Source organism: Solanum stenotomum, chromosome 6 (genome assembly GCF_019186545.1).
Source record: "Solanum stenotomum isolate F172 chromosome 6, ASM1918654v1, whole genome shotgun sequence".
Taxonomy (NCBI): domain Eukaryota; kingdom Viridiplantae; phylum Streptophyta; class Magnoliopsida; order Solanales; family Solanaceae; genus Solanum; species Solanum stenotomum.
In genome coordinates, this window is record NC_064287.1 from 61,399,391 (window position 1) to 61,422,479 (window position 23,089).

General features: G+C 35.9%; 3 protein-coding genes and 2 pseudogenes across 4 annotated transcripts; 3 read left to right on the forward strand and 2 right to left on the reverse strand.

Moving 5' to 3' along the window:
- The first annotated feature begins 318 nt into the window (after positions 1 to 318).
- LOC125869164 (zeatin O-xylosyltransferase-like) lies at positions 319 to 1,536 on the forward strand (annotated as a pseudogene).
- A 1,439-nt stretch (positions 1,537 to 2,975) lies between these two features.
- Positions 2,976 to 4,577, reverse strand: LOC125869162 (probable metal-nicotianamine transporter YSL7; annotated as a pseudogene).
- Positions 4,578 to 6,874: 2,297 nt separating this feature from the next.
- LOC125869160 (dihydrolipoyl dehydrogenase 1, chloroplastic-like) lies at positions 6,875 to 14,869 on the reverse strand. Of its 2 annotated transcripts, none has more exons than XM_049549722.1 (15): positions 14,500 to 14,869; positions 12,940 to 13,086; positions 12,140 to 12,274; positions 11,931 to 12,048; positions 11,319 to 11,443; positions 10,053 to 10,178; positions 9,892 to 9,972; positions 8,828 to 8,890; positions 8,673 to 8,747; positions 8,517 to 8,595; positions 8,313 to 8,413; positions 7,959 to 8,072; positions 7,631 to 7,744; positions 7,421 to 7,492; positions 6,875 to 7,299 (listed from the first exon to the last, which is right to left on the reverse strand). In XM_049549722.1, exons 1-15 carry the CDS (start codon positions 14,812 to 14,814, stop codon positions 7,252 to 7,254), a joined length of 1,713 nt encoding a protein of 570 aa, XP_049405679.1. In that variant the 5' UTR covers positions 14,815 to 14,869; the 3' UTR covers positions 6,875 to 7,251. The 2 variants fall into 2 exon arrangements, with proteins under 2 accessions (XP_049405679.1, XP_049405680.1); XM_049549723.1 differs by having other exon boundaries at positions 6,875 to 7,327.
- A 1,809-nt stretch (positions 14,870 to 16,678) lies between these two features.
- Positions 16,679 to 19,940, forward strand: LOC125869158 (scarecrow-like protein 14). Its single transcript, XM_049549721.1, has 2 exons — positions 16,679 to 16,709; positions 17,231 to 19,940. Exon 2 carries the CDS (start codon positions 17,252 to 17,254, stop codon positions 19,493 to 19,495), a length of 2,244 nt encoding a protein of 747 aa, XP_049405678.1. The 5' UTR covers positions 16,679 to 16,709; positions 17,231 to 17,251; the 3' UTR covers positions 19,496 to 19,940.
- Positions 19,941 to 21,325: 1,385 nt separating this feature from the next.
- On the forward strand, positions 21,326 to 21,907 carry LOC125869166 (dehydrin HIRD11-like). Its single transcript, XM_049549727.1, has one exon. It carries the CDS (start codon positions 21,393 to 21,395, stop codon positions 21,666 to 21,668), a length of 276 nt encoding a protein of 91 aa, XP_049405684.1. The 5' UTR covers positions 21,326 to 21,392; the 3' UTR covers positions 21,669 to 21,907.
- Positions 21,908 to 23,089: the final 1,182 nt, after the last annotated feature.

Consider the following 23,089-nt stretch of genomic DNA (forward strand, 5'->3'; position numbering starts at 1 on the left):
GCAACACACTTGTATCTCATCTCTATAAACGCTAGCCAGCGCTCCTATTTCTTTGTTCACTCTCACTTTATTTGCTAGCTATACTGAAAATTCAATGGATAACACTCAGAATATTCCAAACTTGAAGAAACAATTAGGTGATGAAGTTGTAGTTATGGTTCCATTTCAAACTCAAAGTCATCTTGACCCTTTGCTCCAATTTGCATGCCTAATCTGTTCTTATTGTCTCTCTGTTCACTATCTTAGCCTTCACACTTACAATCACGACACTAGGACTCGTGCCACCGTGATAAATCCTTCCGATTTAGCCAATATTCATTTCATGACCTCCAAATGACTACTACTCCTCTCGACCCTGATATCCCGAGTGAAGTACCTAAACATTTCCATTTATTCTGGAATGTTTCCATGCATCTCCGCCAATCCATTACTTCCTTCTTACGTGATATTTCGTCTAAATCAAGACGAATTGTCATGATTCATGATTGTCTAATGTATTATAATGTTCAGGATATTTCATCTTTTGATAATGCAGAGTCCTACATCTTTAACCCTGTGATTTCGGCCTTTCGTATGTATTGTGATCACATATTTCCTCATGTGGGATTGCCTATCCCTCTTGAACAACAACTACTTCAAAAGTTACCATCCTCTCAAGGATGGTATTGCGATGAAATCATGCGGATATCATCTTTTCAAGCTCAGTATATAGGGAATAGTTCTGCCGGTGATATTCATAATACAAGCGAAGTAATGGAAGGTACTAATGCTTTTATCGACTTGCTTGGAATTGGACAAAACAAGAAGCAATGGGCAATAGGACCGGTTCTCCGGCCTACTAAGAAAGAAAAAACGGATTCCCCTGTTTGGATTGGTTGGACAAACAACCTCCAAAATCAGTTCTTTATGTATCTTATGATATGTTGACTTCATTTTCTGATGAACAAATTAAGGAGCTCGCAATGGGTTTAGAGCTTAGCAAACAAAAGTTCATATGGTTGTTATACGATCCTGATAATACAGATATCTATCTCGGGGCAGACCTCAAAAGAAAATTTGAGTTTCATGCAGGGTTTGAGGAAAGACTAGATGGGGTTGGATTACTGGTTAGAGATTGGGCACCACAAACAGAAATCTTGTCTCATTCATTCATTGGCGGGTTCTTGAGTGCGTGTGATTGGACTTCTTGTGTAGAGACCATTACTATGGGAGTCCCAATAATTGCTTGGGCTACACACTCTGACCACCCAAAAAATGGTTTTTTGTTAACAAAAATATTGAAAATAGGCTTGATCATTGGGGAATGGGACCAGAAACGCAAAGAGGTGGTCACTGCATCCACCATTGATAATGTCGTGAGGAAGTTAATGGCATCAGAAGAAGGAGACGAGGTTAGGAAAAGAGCAAAAGAATTGGGGGAAGCCGTGAGGCAGTCCACAGAGAAAGGGGGTGCTTCTCGAATGGAGTTGGATTATTTAATCGCGCATATCACTAGATAGAATTTTCTATGCTTTTTTAAGTGCTCTTTCAATAATTCTTTCAGCCCTGTTTGAAATCTCTGTTGTTTGATCAAACTAGTTCTTAATAAATGAATGATCTTTGAAATGCTTTAGTATCTAAATTTAGTGAAATTTTTAGTAACATCCAATATTATTGAATTTGACAGAACTCGCATATATTAATCTTTATATATTATTGGAGGACAAGGGACCCCCCCCCACCCAGGAGCACATCCTTCAATCGATCCCAAATGGCTTGAGGAATTTGAGGCATCACAACGTTTCTCATTCTAATTTGTTTCAGGGGAAAATCACAACAGAAATGAGAAATCTCATACCTTTCCAAGTTGGTTTCACTTGACCTTTCTCTGTTACTTCTTATGCGTATCACTATGTTAAACGTTTCGTTGCACTATGCACTAGCAAATTACATCAATATAAAGCATGAACCAAATAGAGGCAGAGCCTATGAGCCTCTTCTGTTCTGTAATTACAACAGGAAATACATCTTACCACATTTGAAAACACTACTTAAGAATGTCGATTTTCACTTCACATTGTCATTCCAAGGCCTCAGTAAAATACCCTGGAATCAGTTTCTCATTATTGATATGCAACAAGTCATCCAAATCTCAATGCTTTATTGAAGATGATCCTCTAGCTAGACTGGTGATGCAGTAGTTCCCTCGAAAACTTATAGGCTACATAATTTCAGACATCAACTGATTCAATAAGTGGGCGATATATGGGCGTGACTTGTTATACCTGGTCGATATTTTGTCCAGTTCCTTTAGCTAGTGTCATATAATAGGTTGTAAATTAGTAAGTTCACAATTAAAGTCTGATTTTTACTTCATCGCCTAGTTTGTCATATCGGTGATATCAATTATTGAGAATGAAAGGCTTACTTGAGCAGATTTGAATAGTTCATCAAAGAGCGTGCAGCATTTTGCTAGTCATGCGATGCAAAAAGAAAGGGAGCAACAGATGTAGGAAGCAAATCATAAATTGTCCATCTACATGAAAATGACAGCAAAAAAGAGGTGAAAGACGAGTAGCAACCAAGGGTGTGGCTTAGTGATCGATAAAGTGAACTGAGCACCATGAAATCTCACATTCAAATCCCAACAGAGACAACATATATATTTGTATTTGACTGACTCCATTTGCGCCTTATTTTCATTCACATTGTGAGATATTCATAGACACCCAGAGAGCAAAAGTACAACTTAGTATATGTTGAAGATTAAAAGTACAATAGAAATGAAACAAAATTGCTATTAAAACACGCAAAATACGTCTATAAATTTGAAAAGAACAAGGGTATATAGAAACATAACTTGTTTTAACTTTACTAAATAACAAAATACAGATACCTTAAAATAAGATGCTGAGCTAAAATAACCTAATTTGGACTGTTAAAGACAATCAAAAGACTAATTAGACTTAAGTGGAAGGGCTAAAAGTGATCTGTGACTAAAGTTTCAAGCAAAATGGAGCTTTGACACCAGCTAGAGCAAGAATAGATGCTGGAATTCCCCACAATGAGTCGCCGCAAATTAGACCAGAAGCCACTGCAGGTCCAAAATCTTTAGCCTTCTGCTTGTTATACATTTGCATACCGAATAGGATCAATGAGCCAACACACATGTCAATGGCAAAGTAGCCTCCAAGGTAAAATGGTATGGCCATGCACATTGGACTCGGAATGAATCGATAAATTCTATACTTGGTCTCAAATTTCTGCAGCAGTTGAGTCACTAGGTTGATGAGAATAGCAGCGACAAAGAAGCAAATAGAGAGGTTGAGGCAATGTTTGGGTAGACTTCCAAAACCTTCGACGCCAAGTAGGGCGATTCCACGATACATGAGAGCATATGGTGCAGGGTATGAACCTTCTGGCTCACCTAATCGATAGGCAGAGTTGAAAATCCAGAAGACTAGAGGGGTTATGACACATCCCATTGCAGTTCCAATGAGTTGGCTAAAGAACATGGAACGCGGGGATGTAAGGGTTAAGTAACCAGTCTTGAAATCTCCCATCAAGCCAGAAGCTGTGTCTAGTATGCTCATCACCAAACCACATGAAGCAAGTCCAGCAATCACTCCACCATTCTCCAAACCAACCCAATAACTAAATGTAAGAATTGCAATTTTTCCGTAATTTGAGGCGAGGGACCAATCAGTGAGGCCGGCTCCATAAGAATTGCAGAAGGCCAAAATAGGTGCAATTAAATAGGCAACCAAAACATGATACCATTTGAGCGAGTGGAAGATCATGGGTACCACAATGATAGATACGACTGCAATACCAGCGTATCCCCCAGCGGCTGCCCAGTTGGGAATCTGATCTCTCAAGAAGTATTCGTTTCGTATCTTTTCATCTTCATCGTCTTCTTCTGAACAATCTTGCTGGGTACTACTCTTCCTCTTTGTGAAACTTGAGATTGTGACCACCAACATGTAGGCAAAATGGAAAAGACCATCACCAAGCATCATGGCAATTGCGATAAATACCCTGTATCCTTGGATACCATGAAGACTCGTTGCAGATAAATGGGCTGAGTACCAGTCGCCTTTCTTTGCTTCAATCATTGGCCACATGAAAGCCCAAGAGACTATAGCACCCGTTAGCAATGATATGTTGACCATGTAGGGGCAAAGCATACCAACTCCAACATAGGTGGATGAGAAATCAAAATATAACCTTTTGGCATATGCTTGGGAACCAAATGTATGCAAGCTAGCAAATCCGCAGCCTTCATCACGTGCAAATATCCACTGAACAGCCCCAAATATAAAACTGAACCCAAACGATTTGAACAAGGAACCAACTTGTTTCTTGGCGAGCTCTGCTCCTTTAGGAGTGTGGAAACAGTTGATCAGGTATGCAGTTGCGGTTCCACTTGGATACGTCAACTTGTACTTCATTATCATCATCTTTCTTAATGCAACAATTGAGAATAAACCAGCAAAGCTAACAACAAGAAGATAAGGAAGCATCCAAGTAATAGCAAGATTCTTAGTATTAATTGGTAAATTTCCTGCATCAGCCTGAGATGCTATGTATGGACTCATTCCCAACATATAACTTGTTGTCCCACTGCTAAAAGCAATGCCAGAAGAAGCAACAACACACGTCTGTATGACGGTATTCTCCTGTCTAGTAAAAGGCTGTTTCAACATTCCAAATTTCTGAGTAAGAGCCGTCCATGATTTAATTCCGGCAAATCCCAATAGTCCAGCCGCAACATTGAGAGAAGGGATAACACCAGTAGTGAGATTGAGTTTGCAAACAATAAAGTTGAAAACGACACTGAGGATGAATCCAGTAAACATTGCCCTCAACGTAATTTGTTTGTGCCAGGGAGGAACATATTCGTCTTTGAATGCATTCTCTGTTGATGATTCCCCTGCTGCTACAACTCCCAATTCTAGATCAGTATTTGTCACCATTATTAACTAGTAAGTAATTATATTTGAACGAACAAACGAACAAAGAAAGAGAGAAAGTGAAAAGTAAAAATTTGGTGAGAATAATTTTAGGTTGGATGTTACATCTATTTATACAAGTTTAGAAATAGCGTTTCCTGATTGAAGTAGGCTTTTGTTTAGTCTAATTTGAAATGGAGTCGGAAAAAAAGTTACAATTAAGTAAATTTTATCCTTGTAAATTTGAATTAGCTTATTTTAAGTGTTTTAAAGCTTAAACTCTTACCATAATTATTATCATTACAAACTATAAATTTAGAAATAACGTTTCCTGATTTGAGATGGAATGGGAATAACAATAATTAAGCCACTTTAGATGGTTTTTGTTTAGTCTAATTTGACATGAAATGGGAAAATAAGAGTACTTTTCCTCATCCCACTCAATTTGAATGGAATGGGATTACAATTACGGTTTCCTAATGGGAAACTGTAAGAATAACTTACCAAAATAAACTATTTTCCTAAATTAATCAAGGTCTTTTTGTAGAATATATATATACTCCCTCTGTCCCAATTTATGTGCACATTTCGCTTTTCGAGAGTCAAACAGTTTAAGTTTGACCGAGAATTTGCTCATGAAATTTTCAAATTTTTTAAAATGAAATTTATATATTTGTAAACTACACAAAAAGTACTATGAGTCTCAATAATTGATAATACAAACTATTTAAAAAATATAGGAAAAATTTACGGTCAAAGATATACATGTTTGAATCTCGATATCCGAAATGTGTCACATAAATTGGGACAGAGGGAGTAGTACTTTTGACGGTTACAAATACAATTAAACCTTTTTTTATATTTTTTCTCTCACACTAGTCCTTCCATTTAATATTAGTTGACATTACTATAAATAATTGTATTAAATTATTTGTCAATTTACAAAATCAAAATAGTTAAAATTAATTATGTTTTATCCTTGTAAATTTGAATTAGCTTATTTTAAGTGCTTCTAAGCTAAAATAATTTTTGAACACGAGTATTTTGATAAGTTTAAAGAGTGCTTATAAGCACTTAGTTTTAAACTAAAACGCTAAAAATAAGCAACAAGTTAGAAATTCTAACTTATGACTTTTGGCTTATAAGTAAAAATGAAAAGCCAATCAATATAGGCTAAATTCTCATGTTTGATTGGTAAGTGGAAAATATTTTTGAATTTTTTTTTTTTTTAGTGTTTGGTTGGTTAATAAAAAACATTTTCCAGAAAACATCTTTCATTTTACGCTAGACAGTAGAAAATACTTTTTAGGAAAATAGTTTTAGACCTGGAAACCAATTTTGATAACCGATCCAAGATTTGAACCCGATACCCGAACAAAGACACGAACTCGACAACAAATTCGAGATCTGACCTCAACACCCCATCCAGAAAATGATCCCAACTCTCGACTTAAGATTCAATGTCAACCTCGACACCTAAACCGGGACACGACCCCGACGAACAATATGGAATTCCACCCCGAGACCCGACTCAAGACCTCACCCTAACTCCCAACCGAAACCTCTAACATTCAAACTAGGACTTGACCCCGACATACAAACCTAGACAAGAGACGGACACGAGACCTGAACTTGACTCCCGACTCAGAATTCGACATTCAAACTAGACTCGACCCTAATGAAGTTGTTTTTTTTAGAAAAAATGTTTACCAAAGCTTATAACCAACCGAACATGATGTTTTTCTCCGTTCCGAACGCAGAGTTCTGTTCTCATAATTGGTTCAATGACTGCTCTTGATCTTTTATGATTTTATAGAGTCCATATAAAATTTATTGCATTGGTACTACTTGGTTTCACTTGATTCAAGTGTCCCTTGTCATAAAATATGGAAAAAGAAAAATCAGAGTCGGAATTTACAAGCATTTGATGGTTACTATACTAAACGTTTCATTGGACTCTGCACTAGCAAATTACACACGAACTATCAATACAAAGCATAAACAAAATAGAGGCAGAGCCTATGAGCCTCCTCTGTTCTGCAATTACAACAAAACATTCATCTTCTTACAACATTTGAAAAGGCTTCCAGGAGCACTACTTAAGAATGTCGATTTTCACTTCACACCGACACTCCAAGGCCTCAGTAAAATACCCTGGAATCAGTGTATCAATTTCTCATGAAAACCTGATTTGCAACTTAATTGATATGCAACAAGTCAACCAAATCTATCCTTGTTACATCTCAGTGCTTTGTTGAGATGATCCTCTAGCGAGACCGGTGGTGCAGTAGTTCCCTCAAACACATTAGGCTTCAGAATTTCAGACAACAACTGATTCACTAAGTGGGTGATGGTTGTGACTAGTTACCTGGTTGAATTTTTTCCAATTCCTTTAGCTAGTCAGAGAAAATGTTGTAAATTAACAAGTTTACTATTAAAGTGATTACTTTTTCGCCTAGTCTATCCTATAACGTCACACAAAGGCTTACCTTAGAAGATTTGAACAGTTCATCAAGGACTTCAGACAATGTTGGATGTGCGTGCACTGCAAACTTTATATCCTGCAAGATATCACAACAAAAATATAATCAGAAAAGAGAAAAGTTCAACATGTTTATGGAGAGATTGAAGGAGGTCAAAACTGAAGCTCCCAAGTCCCACATAATCTTGAGATAAAATAGCATCGCATAATGGATAACCTGAATGGACGTTCCCAATGCTATGGCGTTGGACGCTTCATGAATGAGGTCAGCAGCATGCATACCAAAGATATGAACTCCAAGAATTTCCCCATTGTCTGGTCTGTATATCAACTATATATATCAAAGAAGCAGTAAACAGGTTAGGATATCTCAATCCAAAACACAATTTTGAATGTGTCAGATTAGTGACGAAAAGGTCCGCAAGTTGGATTATAACCAAATATCTAGCTATAGGAACTCAACATTCGAGGAACACATGAATCTCAACCATTATGGTTTCCGATGAAATGAAAACACTATTCAAGAGGTAAAAGACGAGTAGAACCTTTGCAAGTCCTTCCCCTTCATTTTCTGCCATTGCCTTCGTGTTTGCCTTAAAGCTTGTTTTTGCAATGCTTATCTCAAATCCCTCTTTTTCAGCTTTCTCTCGAGCTTGCGGCTGCAAAATGTAGAAGCCAGTTTAAGAAAAAACTATGTAAAAGAAGTTTGCCACCTAGTTAATCCCATCAACCATGGAAAGAATGATTTGTGAATATGTTGAAGTATTCAATATCCTCCTCCAATTATTAACAAGTTCGCGAAGAAACTTGAACATAATAAGAGCATTATCAACAAGGAGACTGCAAAATCTAAGTGGTCTCTCATCACAAAGCAGTCCATAAAGAAATTCAGTTTTCACCTCTGTCAACCCAACCATGCTGATTTCAGGATGAGTAAAACAAGCAGCTGGAATGCTCAAATGGTTAAGCACGTGGTCTCTTCCCGAGACTTGTTCAACAACTATTTCATAAGAAAAGGTCATCCTGAGTTGTAATATGATAGTGATTTTAAAGGAAAACGGTTGACTGTATAGAAGATATAAGTGACATAATGTAATACACACCAGATATTCCCTGAGCACTGGCTGCATGAGCAAGCATCATTTTACCATTTGCATCACCAATGCAATAAAGGTGAGGTACCTAGTGGTAAAAGTATTATTAGAACAACATTAACAGCCATGTGGAAGCATATCGACAATAGTGTAGTTCCAACTAACCAAATTTCCATCAGCATCAACGACTCGCATACGCTCATCAACAGGAATAAAACCTCGTTGCGTCAACACGTTAATCTGCAAAAGTTGACCATTAAAATGCACAAAATCCTAGTATAGATGAATACTATTGTATATGTTTTTATGCGACGACATACATTCTCCAGGCCTAGACCATTCGTGAAGGGCGCTCTGCCAGTTGCAATTAGAGCTGCATCAACCTAAAAAAAGAAAACAGAGGTCACTCACTTGATTTTTTTCACAAACCTGCAAATTAATAAAAATATCACAATTCCGTTTCACGTTCTTTAGGATTTATGAAGTATAATTGTAAAGAAATGGATCTTGAGTCTAACTCAACCTCAAAAGCTAGCTTATGAGGGGATGATTGCCCAAGTTGATATAGAAGTTCAACTTTTCCTCATCTGGTGTTGTCAAAGCACGCTTAAGCCTTGAAGTGAGGCTATAACGTGTTGATCTCTTTGCCTCGCTTAATATACGCTTCAGTGTCGTCATCAAGGTTCTAAGACATATTTTTTCTAGTGATTCGGCCACAGTAAACAATTGATATTTCACTTTATCGTAAAAAAATTCTTTGTTCATATATTTGTCATTCATAATTAGTAGTCTTGGACTAAACATATATATTTGTACTTTCCTCCATTTGCGCTTTTTTTCATTCAAATTGTGAGATATTTCATAGACACTCAGGGAACAAAGTACACCAAAGTATATGTTGCAGATTAAAGGTTCAAGTTCATTGGTTGTGCAATAGAAATGAAACAAAATTGTTATTAGGCATAATACATATATTGGACCCTAAACTTGGCTTCAAATTTTAACTTTGACCTCCAACTTTCATAGTGCACAAACAGACACTTTAATTATCCAACTTTTAAATAAATAAACACGCGATTTTTACAGCCAAAGAGCTGTAAAAATTAGGGTCCAATATATGTATTATGCCTTGTTATTAAAACATGCAGAATACGTCTATAATTCGAAAACAACAAGAATATATAGAACACAACTTGTCTTAATGCTACTAAATATTCAAATACACATACCTTAAAATAACATGTTAAGCTAAATAATCTAATTTTGATTGTTAAAGACAATCAAAAGACTCTAAAGCAATGTCCTCCAGACAAAATTTTGTGAAATGCCTATACATGTTTTAATAAAAACCAAAAACAAAAAAAGCTCAATAATATTGTATTACCTCCAAAGTGTCCTTTACTTCTTTAGTCTTGGCATCAGTTAGCTCAATAACAACTGGTCTCCCATCCTTTGCCGGGGTGATCTGTACGAATTATTAGGGAAGATAGTTAAGATATTTGGAAACTTGTGGTTGAAGTAACATAAAACAAGAGAGATCAATACCTTCGTTGCAAACACTCCAGTGTGATAATCAATTTTCCTTGGATTTACCAGAATCCTTTGAGCTAACTTACTAATCTCTGGATCAAATCCAGGCATAAGTTGATCTAGAGCTTCAATAAAAGTAACCTGTTAACAAAATGACTGTTAATCAGCTGGCGTTTTAAAGAGAACTTCAAAATCATTGTGGTACTTTTAGAGGAAGATTAAGCTCTAAGAACATTTCAAACAAGCAAAGTGCAAGGTTAAACAACTATTGTTGCTAGTATTCTCTTCTCCATTATGTTCAACGTAACTAATTCATTGTTGTATCTCCCTCTTCATACTTGATTTCATTATGCTTTACTTGAGCCGAGGGTCTATAGTAAACAGTTTATAGGAATAAGGGCTGCATACATACAATCCTCCCCAGACCCCATTTGTGGGATTACACTGGGTCTGTTGTTGTTATTGTTAGTTTAATTTAAGAACAACTCCCCCACTTGTATGAGGTTTGCTAATTTTGTCGGCCCCAAGCCCGAATAAAAGAGGTCGTGGTAGGTTGATACAGCTAGCGTCAAACTAGTTAATTAATGATGAATCCTATCTATACATATGAAACAGATTCAAATGGAGCAAAATGGAAAGTTACAATTCATACAGCTGACCTTAACTAGCTAATTTGATCTGACACTTTATCGTTTTCGTGCTTGAAAAAGTAAAGCAAGGCTTGTTCTCTTAGCAAGCAGAGACGAAGTATAACTTAGGTAAAGGTCAAAAGCTAAGCCATTCTGAACCCAGGGTATACTAAGATTGCATTCAGCAAAACTTTCAATATGCAAGATTTAAGGATGGCAGTACTGTAGACAACAACTAACATAAACAATTCAAAGATTGGACAATAAGACCATCAGAATTTTGAAATGTAACGTTTCGCGAAGAAGGAAACAAGATGCAGGTACATAGTAACAAAGAAGAGAACAGTCACCACAACATCTTGTGTGATACCAGGCAAATGATCACATCACAAAGGAAGAAAAGACCAATATGCTTGATGACATTCTGAAACATTCTGAAACAAATTGAATAGCAGAATATTAAGTACATAAAAATTAGATTTCAGTTTTCACAATTGAAACAAAATTACTTGCAAAAATGGTCAAACCTTTTCGAAAAGAGTCATCAAGTTTTAGCTAGAGGTTTGATTTGGCCAATTTTGCCTTACAACAAAATTCAAAGGCGGAAAGAAGTTAAGAAAATGAATTAGAGATTTAAAAGAGGTGAAACTACCTCACTACCAAGTGCGGTATACACATCACTAAATTCAAGTCCAATATAACCACTTCCTACTATAGCTATCCATTCAGGTACAAACTCCAGTTTGAGAGCATGGTCGCTGGTAATCACAGTCTTCCCTGAAAATTTATATGAATTGTATGACTAATGGTGAGGATGCACCTTCCAAAAGGTACTGCATCTTAAAAGAAGAAGGCATAATCCTTACACATACACTCAAACTTGGTCTCAACTAGCAAGTAAACACTCCAGCTTTGAGTATGCACATCTAGACACCTCAACTCATCTCTACTATGTCAGTTGAGCAATCCAACTTACAAAATGATCATCTAGGCACCTCCAATATTTATGTGTCACGTCAGTGTCGCATGTTCACGAGACACAGTGGGGACAATTTGGAGCATTTAGTTGTCAGTTCAGATCAAGTTAAGGTGTCTAGATGTGCACTCTCAAAGTTGGGAGTGCTCACTTGCTAGCTGAGGCCAAGTTTGAGTGTCTGTTTATGTATTATGGCACAGAACAAAGCCTGCAATATCAGACCACACTTAATTTTTAAGGAATCTTGACAAAAATGTAGCAAGAACGGAAAGAATAAAGAAAATTTACCATCAACTTCAATGCCTCTAGGAACAAAAGGGACAGAACCAGTAGCGATGATTATATCCCTTGCGGTAACTTCACTGCCAGAAAAACCAACTTTTCCATACTTCACCCTTTGAGGACCCTGAAGTATTCCATCAGTATGCATGTAGGTTAAGATTGAAACTAGAATAAGTTCTTAATGGATATTCGTTTCCAAGCACAGGTTGACTTACCGTTATAGTACCCACCCCTGTCAAAATGTCCACACCAAGTGCCTTTAGAGAGTTTGTCAAGTTATTACGAATTTTCGAGGCAAGATTATTAGCATGATCAGCAACTGCTTGCCTGTCATAGCCGGCACCAGAAACCTGTCATTGACATGGAAGAGATTGATCAATCAGCAGACTCGGCCACATTTATGAGGACATCTAGAAGTGATGTGGATTATTCAAGAATCAAAGTCAATTTGCTTTATAAAAAGGGAACCAAGAAGCAAACTGAAGAAAGTGGATTGGAAAGTGTATGGACAACAGACAATATTTGCCAATTTTCAGATTAGTTCTTTTAACGGCATACCAAGTTCTCCAAGACGATAGCCAAATGATAAATAGGATGTCATGGAACCATAAGTAACCAACTCTGTATGTTCCCCCGGTTCCTTTTTGTTCCACGCTTTTCACATTTTCGGACATATCAAAATGTTTGAAATCATTCCACTAGTAATAGAGCTCCGTACAACTTTCAAGGAGTCATATCATTTACATATTCAAATTTAAAACTGGATATGACGTTTCTCTATCAATCTTTTCGCCCACTACAATATTTTCTTCTGCTACAACAGCTATAATACATAAGTCAAATGGAGTAATAACTTAAACAATGTGTATATTGAAACAGCATATTATGTAATGCAACAGATATATTAATCTTTGGTCCAGAGTACTAATATAAATGAGGTCGAATATTTAACTGCTAGCTGCTGCAGATACATCCCTAGTCATGCAGAGACATTTAGCATAATAAATGGAATCACCTGTATACCCAAAGCTTTCAAGTGATGCTTATTCTTAAGTTCCCGCATCCTACCGCTAACTGCAAGAAGTGCTTTAGATGGAACACAACCTCTGTTTACACAAGTTCCGCCGATTACATCTCCTTCAATGATAGCTGTTTTAAGACCCTGAAAGGAAAGTATAAATTTCCAGTCATCACAACTACGATAGAACTAACAAGTAACTGTGGGTAGACAACATGCTCAATGGTCAATAATGCCATTTATGCGAGTGAAGTGACAAAGACATGAGGCAGTCGAAACTAACTACAAAAGCGCAGTGTGGATTGGTGTCCATAAAATATTTCTCTTTCTTCTACAGATTAGTATCCTTCCTATTCCCTCCACCCCGTCACACAAATAAGTGAACAGTTAGTCATTGTTGCTAGGATTATGTTCGTACAATCAGTTTGAGAAGGCTTAAAACCAGTCCTTTAGCCTGTAAAAACCATGTTAAATGAGAATAAGAGACGGATCGTACTAGTGCTAAGAATCCTAATGCCAGTTAGGATATTAGTAAGAACTATTACTTTGCAGCAGTTTGGTGATACCCAAAGAACAAAGTTCTACAAATGTGAGAAAACTCTACAGAACACAAAATGAGAAGGAAAGAACTTGCACACTCAAGGTCTAAACGAGGCGCAAGAGGCAGCCTATCAATTTTGTCTTCCTTGGCGCTTTTTACACTGGGGTTGGTTAATCACCCAGCCGGCACGTGAGCACGCACTGGGGGTAGGAAGAAGATGCGCAAAGGGGGCCAAAGCACCTCAACCCCACCACTCACCCGGTGGTTAAACAAGTTCGCTGGTCATTCTGCTTCGCGAGTTACAACAATGACCATTCTGCAGGTTTACCTACATAAACCTCGTTATGAATTCTCCTTCCTCTAAATGACTATCCTGCACGTTCACCTACATAAACCTCATATGACTTCTCCTTCCTCTAAATGACCATTCTGCACGTCCACCTACATAAACCTCGTTATGACTTCTCCTTCCTCTAAATGACCATTCTGCACGTCCACCTACATAAACCTCGTTATGACTTCTCTTTCCTCTTATTCGCGATGTCGCGGGCAGCCGTTCACATTGCTGTGACCTATGACTACTCATTTCCACTCATGAATCCCCTTTTCCCTACGAAAAATGTGCAAAATTCATACTCCCTCTATCTCAATTTTGAAATGTCAAATTAACTAACTTTTGGAGAAAGTTAAATCAAAACCAAACTAATTTATCTTCTGAAATTAAAAGAGAGATATTCAAAAATTACACAAAGCAGAGTTCCAATGCTCCTAGTATCCAATTGAGAAATTTTTTTTTAAAAGGACCATCAAAGTTACTTGGTTTGAATCACATGAAACAAAAAGTACCATAAATATTACTCCATCTGTTTCAATTAACTTTTCAGGTGACATGTTTAAAATTAAAAAGTTTCTTTAATTCTATCGAATTTATGTCGAAGTCAAAACCAAACAAACAAATTAAACCAAATAGAGTAATTAGATAAAGATCAAATTGCAAAAAAATATAGTACTCGTACCTTCTCCACAGCATGTAATGCAGCACCATGACCACCAACACCAGCACCAATTATAACTAAATCATAATCAAACGACGTCGGAGCATTACCATTTTCAGCTACCGAAGCTGCTACTATCTTATTCCTTAGAAAATTCCTCACTCTCTGAGTCTCACATCGATTAAGCTTCAAAAACTCAAACGCTAAAATCTCATTTCTCAGTCCACAGAACCGAAGATTCTTCAATGGCGTAAAAGACAATTTCTCGATTTGATTTCTGTGTGATCTCTTTAGTACTGAGCAATTTGAAAGAGATAAAACAGATGATGAATGCATTTTCAAATGGTTTTTATAGTTCAAAAATTCAACATGGAAGAGAAGATAATAGATATTTTTTTTAAATTATATTCAGACAGTGAGATAATGGATGAAATGAGGGAGATAAGTCTAAGTGGATAACAATGGTGACGTGGCATGCAATTTATATGTAGTTCAATTGATTATACCGAATTTAAGAAAGAAACACTTTTTGTCACACGTCCTACTTGATAATTTGTGTGACTTATATTTTTTAATTGATTTGTATATAACAAGTAGGATGCATGTATTTGCGTATTTAATATTATACATATTTTAATACCTATTTATACACACCCAAAATTAAAAACGTAAATGTCAACTGAAATTGAGTTTCAAAAACACGTTTATGTATAATGCTTAGGGTATACAAAAATCAAACCGAACAATAAATTGAACGGGAAAAATGTTATTGCTTTATTGCTATTCGGTTAACGGGTATTTAATGGTTTGATAAAAAATAATAATTATAGGGTTATCGATTCAGTTTTGGTTTCTTAATATTGGGTTATAGGGTAAATCAATAACACAATAAGACTGTAGTAATTTACTACTTTACCCCTACTATATATAAACATTTATCTCAATACCTTACTGGTTATTGTGTTTTACCTTTTTGCCTTCAATTCATACTTTATAGTAATTTTGAGTTCACAATTTTACATTATACAAAACGTCAAAACCTTATTCCTTTTAATTTCTCTTTGTGTAGCACTTGTATAGTTTTTTTCAGGTTAATTATTACTATTTCTATTGTATAAGTGTTCTATAAAGTTACATTAACGTGTTCTCGCATCAAATTGTTAGAGAAGTCATATATTTATTTTATAAGTATTTTCTTATTAGTTAAATAGAACCATTAAGAATCAAATTCAATAAATAAAAATTAATAAATCGAATTGATGATATATAAAATCGAAACGAATGAACCGATGCACTTCAAATGATAGTCATACTTAAATGATTCAACTCCAAATGGGTAAAACTAACCAAAATTGACTAAACTTCTATCACTGATTGGAACAAAGAAAATTAAGGACACTTTTTTTTTTATCATTTTTATTCCTTTCCATGAAGACCCCATCAGTGGAAAATTTACAATGTCACTTTGTGGTGTGCTTATATTTATATTTTAAGGAAAAGACTCATATATGTTTTTGAATTTTGAGAAAAGACTAATTTATGTCATATGTTATAGTTTGATTGATCTATGTCATTTTCGTTTGAGCGAGAAAAAGTTCATCCATGTCATTATTTATTAACTAAAATGCCTTAGATGAGCTAAACTTTTAACAGGTGACATATATGAGTTTTTTCTCGAAGTTTGATGGCATATTCTATATCAAACATGTTAGTTATATGTAGCATTTGTAATGATTTGTGAAGATGTTATAGGTATAGATTTCATGAGTAGTATTTTGGTAATGATGTTTAATATATGAGCTGGGAATTTATAGGGAACAATCTCTCTATGTTTGAACTGAGGGTCTATAGGAACAACCAAGGAAGTATAAATTTGTCATGTCCTCCTTACAAAAATATATAAAACAAGGAAGCGGGACAAGAATTTTATTTTTTTTATAAAATATAAACTTATCAAATAATTTTTATATTTAAAAATATGAAATTCTCAAATCTAAGTATTTTTGAAAATTTTAAAATTTCATCTCATAAAAATCACATGTTGAAATACTAATGGGTAAAACTAACCAAAATGGACTACACTTTTTTCCATTTTTTTTTCCTATTTGTGAAGACCCCAACAGTGGAAAAATTGCATTTGTGGTGTGTTATATTTATAGTATTTTATAACCAAGAAAAGTCAAATACTCAATACCCTTCTTTCTCTTTCTCTTCTTTGATCAAAATTTCAGGTAATTTCTATGTTCTTAATTTCTTCACTATTTTTTTTTTGTGTGTTGAACATAATGTTATCTTTTTTTTGGATTGATAATCAATTGAGTTCTGGTGATGTAGTTTAAACTTTAATTAATTATCATTTCTTTCTGGTTTTTAGTGTTATAGGTTCTTTGTTCTTTCGATTTTTGTTACTATCTATTGTCTCGTGTAATTCTTTTATCGTATTATTCTGTTATAGTTACTATTCCTTTATTTAGTATGCTTTGTAATGAGTTGTGTAGTATTTTGTATTGGCTTCTTCACTCTTGTTATTTTACTGAGCTAGAAAAAACTTCTCTACCTCCCAAGAAAGTAGGGTAAGGTTTGCGTACACACTACTAACTTCATCAGATTCTACTCGTGAAATTATACTGAGTATGTTGTTGTTGTTGTTTCCGGGGTTTAAGCTCCGGGTATTGTATTATTAGCATGTTGGTCTGAAAAGTTCTTCTTTGGAGATGACATTTTGGGGGTTTTGAATACTTGATTCTTGCAGATTTAGTTGAAAATTGATATAATGGGGCAATATCATGAAGCAGGATCTGCAATTAAATTAGAGGATGAAGATTGCTCATTTTTCCCTGATCCGAATCTGATTAATAATCTCAGAGTTAATGATTACTTTCATGAGGATTATGATCCGAATTTGAGTAATAATCTCAGAGTTAGTGATAATTTAGTCAACAGGAATGTTGATATTAGTAGTCCATTTCAATCTGATTTCGGACGAAATACTTTAGTCCCATCAACTGCAGATGAATTTCATGAGGATTATGATTTCAGTGATGGGGTTCTTAAGTATATAAATCAGATGCTTATGGAAGAGGATATTGAAGAAAAGACTTGCATGTTTCAAGAATCTGCAGCTCTTCAAGCTGCAGAAAGATCGTTTTACGAAGTTATTGGAGAGAAGTACCCTTCTTCCGTGAATTGTGAGAAGCCATCCAGTTTAAGTCAAAATGAACGTTATGCTATGGACCACTATAGTGGAAATGGTGGTTGTGACGGCTTACTATGCCCAAATTGGATTCTTGATCTTGGTGAGGATGATGTGTCACATGTTCCCGATGGTGTTGCTTTGCATTCAACTTCTCGGTCATCCAACAGTTTGTCAGGCACTGTCCCGGATGTGCCTGTGGATTCTCCTGTGAGCACACTTAGGATTCCTGACATATTTAGTGACGGAGAGTCTGTTATGCAGTTTAAGAAAGGGGTGGAGGAGGCAAGTAAGTTCCTTCCTACGGGCAATAGCTTGTTTGCTGATGTGAGGTATAATGTAGTGGGAAAGGAGCTGCAGTATAAAGAGAGAAAAGATGCAGTAGTAAAGGTTGACAAGTATGGGGAAAAGCAATATACTGAAAGGTCGAGAGGGAAGAAAAACACCCTTCATGAAGGTATAGTAGATTTACCAGAAGGGAGAAATTACAAGCAGTCTGCAGTGTTTTCTGAATCAACTGTTCGATCAGAAATGTTTGATAGGGTGCTGCTATGCAGCGCAGGGAAAAATGAATCTACTCTTCGTGAAGCCTTGCAGGCAATATCAAGGCAAAATGCATCAAAGAATGGCCCTTCAAAGGGATCTAACGGTAAGAAGTTACAAGGAAAGAAAAAAGGGGGTAAAAGAGATGTAGTAGACTTGAGAACACTCTTGACACTTTGTGCACAAGCTGTTGCTGTAGGTAATCAACGGACCGCAAATGAGCTTCTGAAGCAGATCAGGGAAAGTTCTTCTCCTATGGGGGATGGAATGCAGAGGTTGGCCCATTATTTTGCTGACGGTCTTGAGGCACGGATGGCTGGTTCCGGTACTCATATTTATAAAGCCCTTATTACACGACCTGTATCAGCAACTGATGTCTTGAAAGCGTACCACCTACTGCTTGCTGCCTGCCCGTTCAGGACTATCTCTAGCTTTTTCTCAAATAAGACAATTATGAATCTAGCTGAAAAGGCTTCAACAGTACATATTATAGATATTGGCATTATGTGGGGTTTCCAATGGCCTGGCCTCATACAACGTCTCGCTTCTAGACCAGGTGGACCTCCCAAGCTTCGTATAACTGGGATTGATTTTCCAAATCCTGGTTTCCGACCAGCAGAAAGGGTTGAGGAAACAGGGAAGCGGTTAGCTAATTATGCTGAGAGCTTCAAAGTTCCTTTTGAGTTCAATGCTATAGCGCAAAAGTGGGAAACAGTTAAACTCGAGGATCTTAAGATCAATAAGGGTGAGGTTCTTGTGGTAAACTGTCTGTACCGTTTTAGGAATCTACTTGATGAGACTGTGGTGGTCAATAGTCCAAGAGATGTTTTTCTGAATCTTATCAGGAGGTTGAATCCAGATGTTTTCATACAGGGGACCGTAAATGGTGGTTATAATGCCCCATTCTTTATCTCACGATTCCGCGAGGCTCTTTTTCACTATTCATCCTTGTTTGATATGCTTGAAACTATTATTCCCCGGGAAGTTCACGAGAGAATGCTGATTGAAAAGAATATACTTGGTCAGGAGGCAATGAATGCCATCGCGTGTGAAGGTGCTGAGAGAATTGAGAGGCCAGAAACATACAAGCAATGGCAAGTCAGAATTCTGAAGGCTGGTTTTCGGCAGCTTCCTTTAGATGAGGAGATCATGAGAATGACAACAGAACGATTCAAGGTGTATGACAAGAATTTCATTATTGACGATGATAGGGAATGGCTACTGCAGGGATGGAAGGGTCGTATCGCATTTGCACTTTCAACATGGAAGGCAGCTTATTGAAGGAGCACATTCAGCAGTCATGATACCCCTCTGCCCCTTGTAAACAATGAGCTCATGAACGGTACTCACTTTACCAAGTGCTAGTTATTAATTTGGTCATTTCTCTAGTGTTAATTCAACAAGCACAAATATGAATTGCTATGTTCACAACACTGATTTGCTTATGGGGCAGTGGAAGCAGAAGTTCATTTGCTGTCTTCCTCCCCTAACGCGTTGAACTGTGGCATCAACAACAGGAGAGAGGAATGACAAAACAATTTTTGAGCAGCATTTGTGTCTGGTACTACTCGTTTTTCTAGAACATAACATTATAAAGTATTGAGCAAATAGGCGATGTGTATTGCAATTGGTTTCTCTTCGTTTATGTTTCTCCAAATAATTCCAGTATGTTATAGGCCGGTATCTCTCTACTAATAAAGGTGAGTTCCGGCATGCTTATTCTTCATTGGCATCTTCTTATCAATCATGAGTAGCATTTTGATTTTGATATTGATATTTAATATTTGAGCCGGGGGTTTATAGGAACAGCCTCTCTACCTTTGAACCGAGGTTTCTATGATGAATTTTTTTGATGACCAATTACCTAATGTATAGATGATTTTGCTAATGTGAAGGATAAATAGGTAGCTTGCATATTGATCAGCCTTTTAGATTTGGATAATATGTGTAGTACTTTTTTTAAAAAAAATAAAAAAATAAAAAATAAAAAATTTACCCACCCCTAGGAGCTCCCATCCCTTTTGCTCCCTTGGTGACTCGAACTCGCAACCTTCGAGTTGGAAGTGAGGGGTGCTTACCATCCGAGCAACTCCCTCTTGTCATATGTGTAGTACTTAGCTTACTCCTTGTCACAATTCTTTGGTTCATTCTTGGGCTCTTCTTTCACGATAAGCATCTTAATGCACACTCCTTGTCACAATTCTTAAGATCATTCTTGGATTCTTTTTTTACGGTAAACATCTTCTTGATCTCTCATTAAAGCTCAATCGTCTTGTCTTGCATTTCCTTAATTTCCAAAGCTTCTTCCAAGTTCTTTAATGGAAGTAAGACACCACAGATGCTATAAGGTCATTAGACAGGACATGACACATCTTCAGCTCATCGAGAACATGATCCTAAATATGAGAGCATGTAAGTGATTAGACAAGACACGATACTATTACTACTATTATCACATGAGAGCATATAAATTATTGGACCGGAGATGATACTACTACTCGAATATTTTCTAATAATCAAATAAGACCAGTCTGCACGTAGCTTTCGATCTCCTCTCTAATTTGTGGCCAATAACTTGCCAACTCCAAAAGTGCTCGCATGCCTTGTTGGCCCGGATAACCAATCCACTTATAACAAATGTCATGAACAATTTAACTAAACAACAAATAAAAGTCTCTATGAGAATCAAATCAATTCGATTCGATTACATATTTTATTTTTCAAATTTGATGCCTATTTTTGCTTTTACGAAATTATATTAACTATATTGTTCAGTCAAAAATTATTTTCATGTTTCGATTTATATAATATAGTCTGAATTTCAAAAGTACATTTACATAAAAATACTACATATTATTAAAAAAAATTCAATTCAAATATCTAAATATGCATATAATCTAAATTTACGTCACATAAATTGAATGAGAGAGTAATTAAAATGGAATGGATTGAATGGAATTGGAGGGAGTATCTATTTTCTTTTTTTAAAGTAGATGTTCGTGTTGGAAGCATGTACACGTAACAAGGTTAAAAATGTAAATTTGTCAAATAAAATATCGTGCCGACGAATCTCCCTTTTCCCTCAATAAATACCTCGCTCTCGCTCACCATTTTCCTCACACAATTGACAATTCTGCTAAACCCCAAAAAAAAAACTCATTTTCTCATCTGATCAAATATGGCAGGAATCATCCACAAAATTGAGGAGAAACTCCACATCGGAGGAGGCCACAAGGAAGAAGAACACAAAAAGGAGGAACACAAGGGAGAAGGACACAAGAAGGAGGAGCACAAGGAAGGATTTGTTGAGAAGATAAAAGATAAGATCCATGGAGAAGAAAGTGGAGAGCATCACAAGGATGGAAAAGAGAAGAAGAAGAAGAAAGACAAAAAGGAGAAGAAGGAGAAAAAGCATGATGGACATGATAGTAGCAGCAGCAGCGACAGTGATTAGATCTGATCTGCTCGCATCTGAACTGATTGATTTCCTATTTACCTAACAACAACTCATCTATAGTATTTTCTGCTATAGATCTATCTATCTATGTGAGAAAAAGAAAAAAAAACAGAAAAAATGGAATAGAAGATCTCGTGTTTATCTGCTTTTGTTGTGATTTGTGAATGTACTCGTCTTTTGGACGGTTTGTGAATGTGATGATGATATTATAATAAAAACTTGCAGTTTTTAAATAATTTGACTTTGTTTCGAATTATAGTATTTCTCTGCACGTTACCAAAGAAACTGATGTGTTGACATCATAGACAAACTGATGTGTTCACGTTGGTCGGAATGACTGAGTTGATTTGGAGGATGATTATCTACACTGTGACTCGGAATTGATCCCTCTGTCTTTCGAGTTGAGACTATCGCATAAGATTTGTCTCTAATGCACAATATTATTATCAACTCTATCAATAATTTGTCTTTTGAGTTGAGACTATTTCAAAAGATTTGTTTAATATCATCAACTCTACCAATAATTTGTATCTGAGCAACTATAACAATTAATTCATTTATATGACACCTTATATCAATCTTCACAATATTGTCAAAGTTTCAAGTTGCCCTATGCCTAAGAAAAACACAATTTTATGTAGAACAAAGGCGTGTAGTAAGAAAAATTAGTACCAGAATCAAATGGAAAGTCACTACAAACAAATTCAATTTTTATGTTTGATTAATGAAAAGAATCATCTAGTGTTTTTTGTCTTCATTGAATATTAAACTTGAAACCTAAAGGTTCTCAACCCAGGCACTGCAAATTGCAAAATATCTACAAAATGGTTGAAGTTGGAAAGGATTTCAATTGCTCAAGTTAGCAATATAGTATATCTAGTTTTCTTGAGAAAATGATCAAAAATAGTCCTTAATATAAAGGGTTGTTTTCTTTTGGTCCTTAATAGATTTGACATAATTGATATAGTCCTTAATGTATTATAAAAAGGGTTCAAGTAGATCCATTGCTCTAAAAGTAACAAATTATCAACATTTTCTGTTAAGTTTGACCCTAGGTCCCATTAAAAATAAATCCAAAATCTTTTTCCTTCTTCTTCATTCTCTATGTTTTCCTTCATAAGCTTCGGTTCAAAGAGCTTGTGATTCTTTTTTTTTTTTGCCTCAGCCATCGAAAGAAACTTTCTTCTTCTCTGTGAACAACAAATGTCAAAAAGAAAGGTATTTTTCTCTTCTTAGTTCATCGGTTAAGTCCTAATTTTCAAAACCTTCTCCAATTCAAAGGTGATGAGTGAACTCTAATAGAAGCAATTCTTGAAGCCTTTAGTGTCATTGAGAAAGTTTTTGAATTTAATTTTCGGAGGAACCCAAGGTTAAACTTAACAGTAAATTTTGATGAATTTGAAACTTTTAAGGCAAAG

Coding starts and splice junctions, on each gene's coding strand:
- LOC125869160 (XM_049549722.1), bottom strand. CDS start 14,814: ATGCATTCATCATCTGTTTTATCTCTTTCAAATTGCTCAGTACTAAAG. Junction 9,973..10,052: donor CTGGAGTGTTTGCAACGAAG/GTATTGATCTCT, acceptor TAATTCGTACAG/ATCACCCCGGCAAAGGATGG. Junction 8,748..8,827: donor ATGGTCTAGGCCTGGAGAAT/GTATGTCGTCGC, acceptor CAACTTTTGCAG/ATTAACGTGTTGACGCAACG.
- LOC125869158 (XM_049549721.1), top strand. CDS start 17,252: ATGGGGCAATATCATGAAGCAGGATCTGCAATTAAATTAGAGGATGAA.
- LOC125869166 (XM_049549727.1), top strand. CDS start 21,393: ATGGCAGGAATCATCCACAAAATTGAGGAGAAACTCCACATCGGAGGA.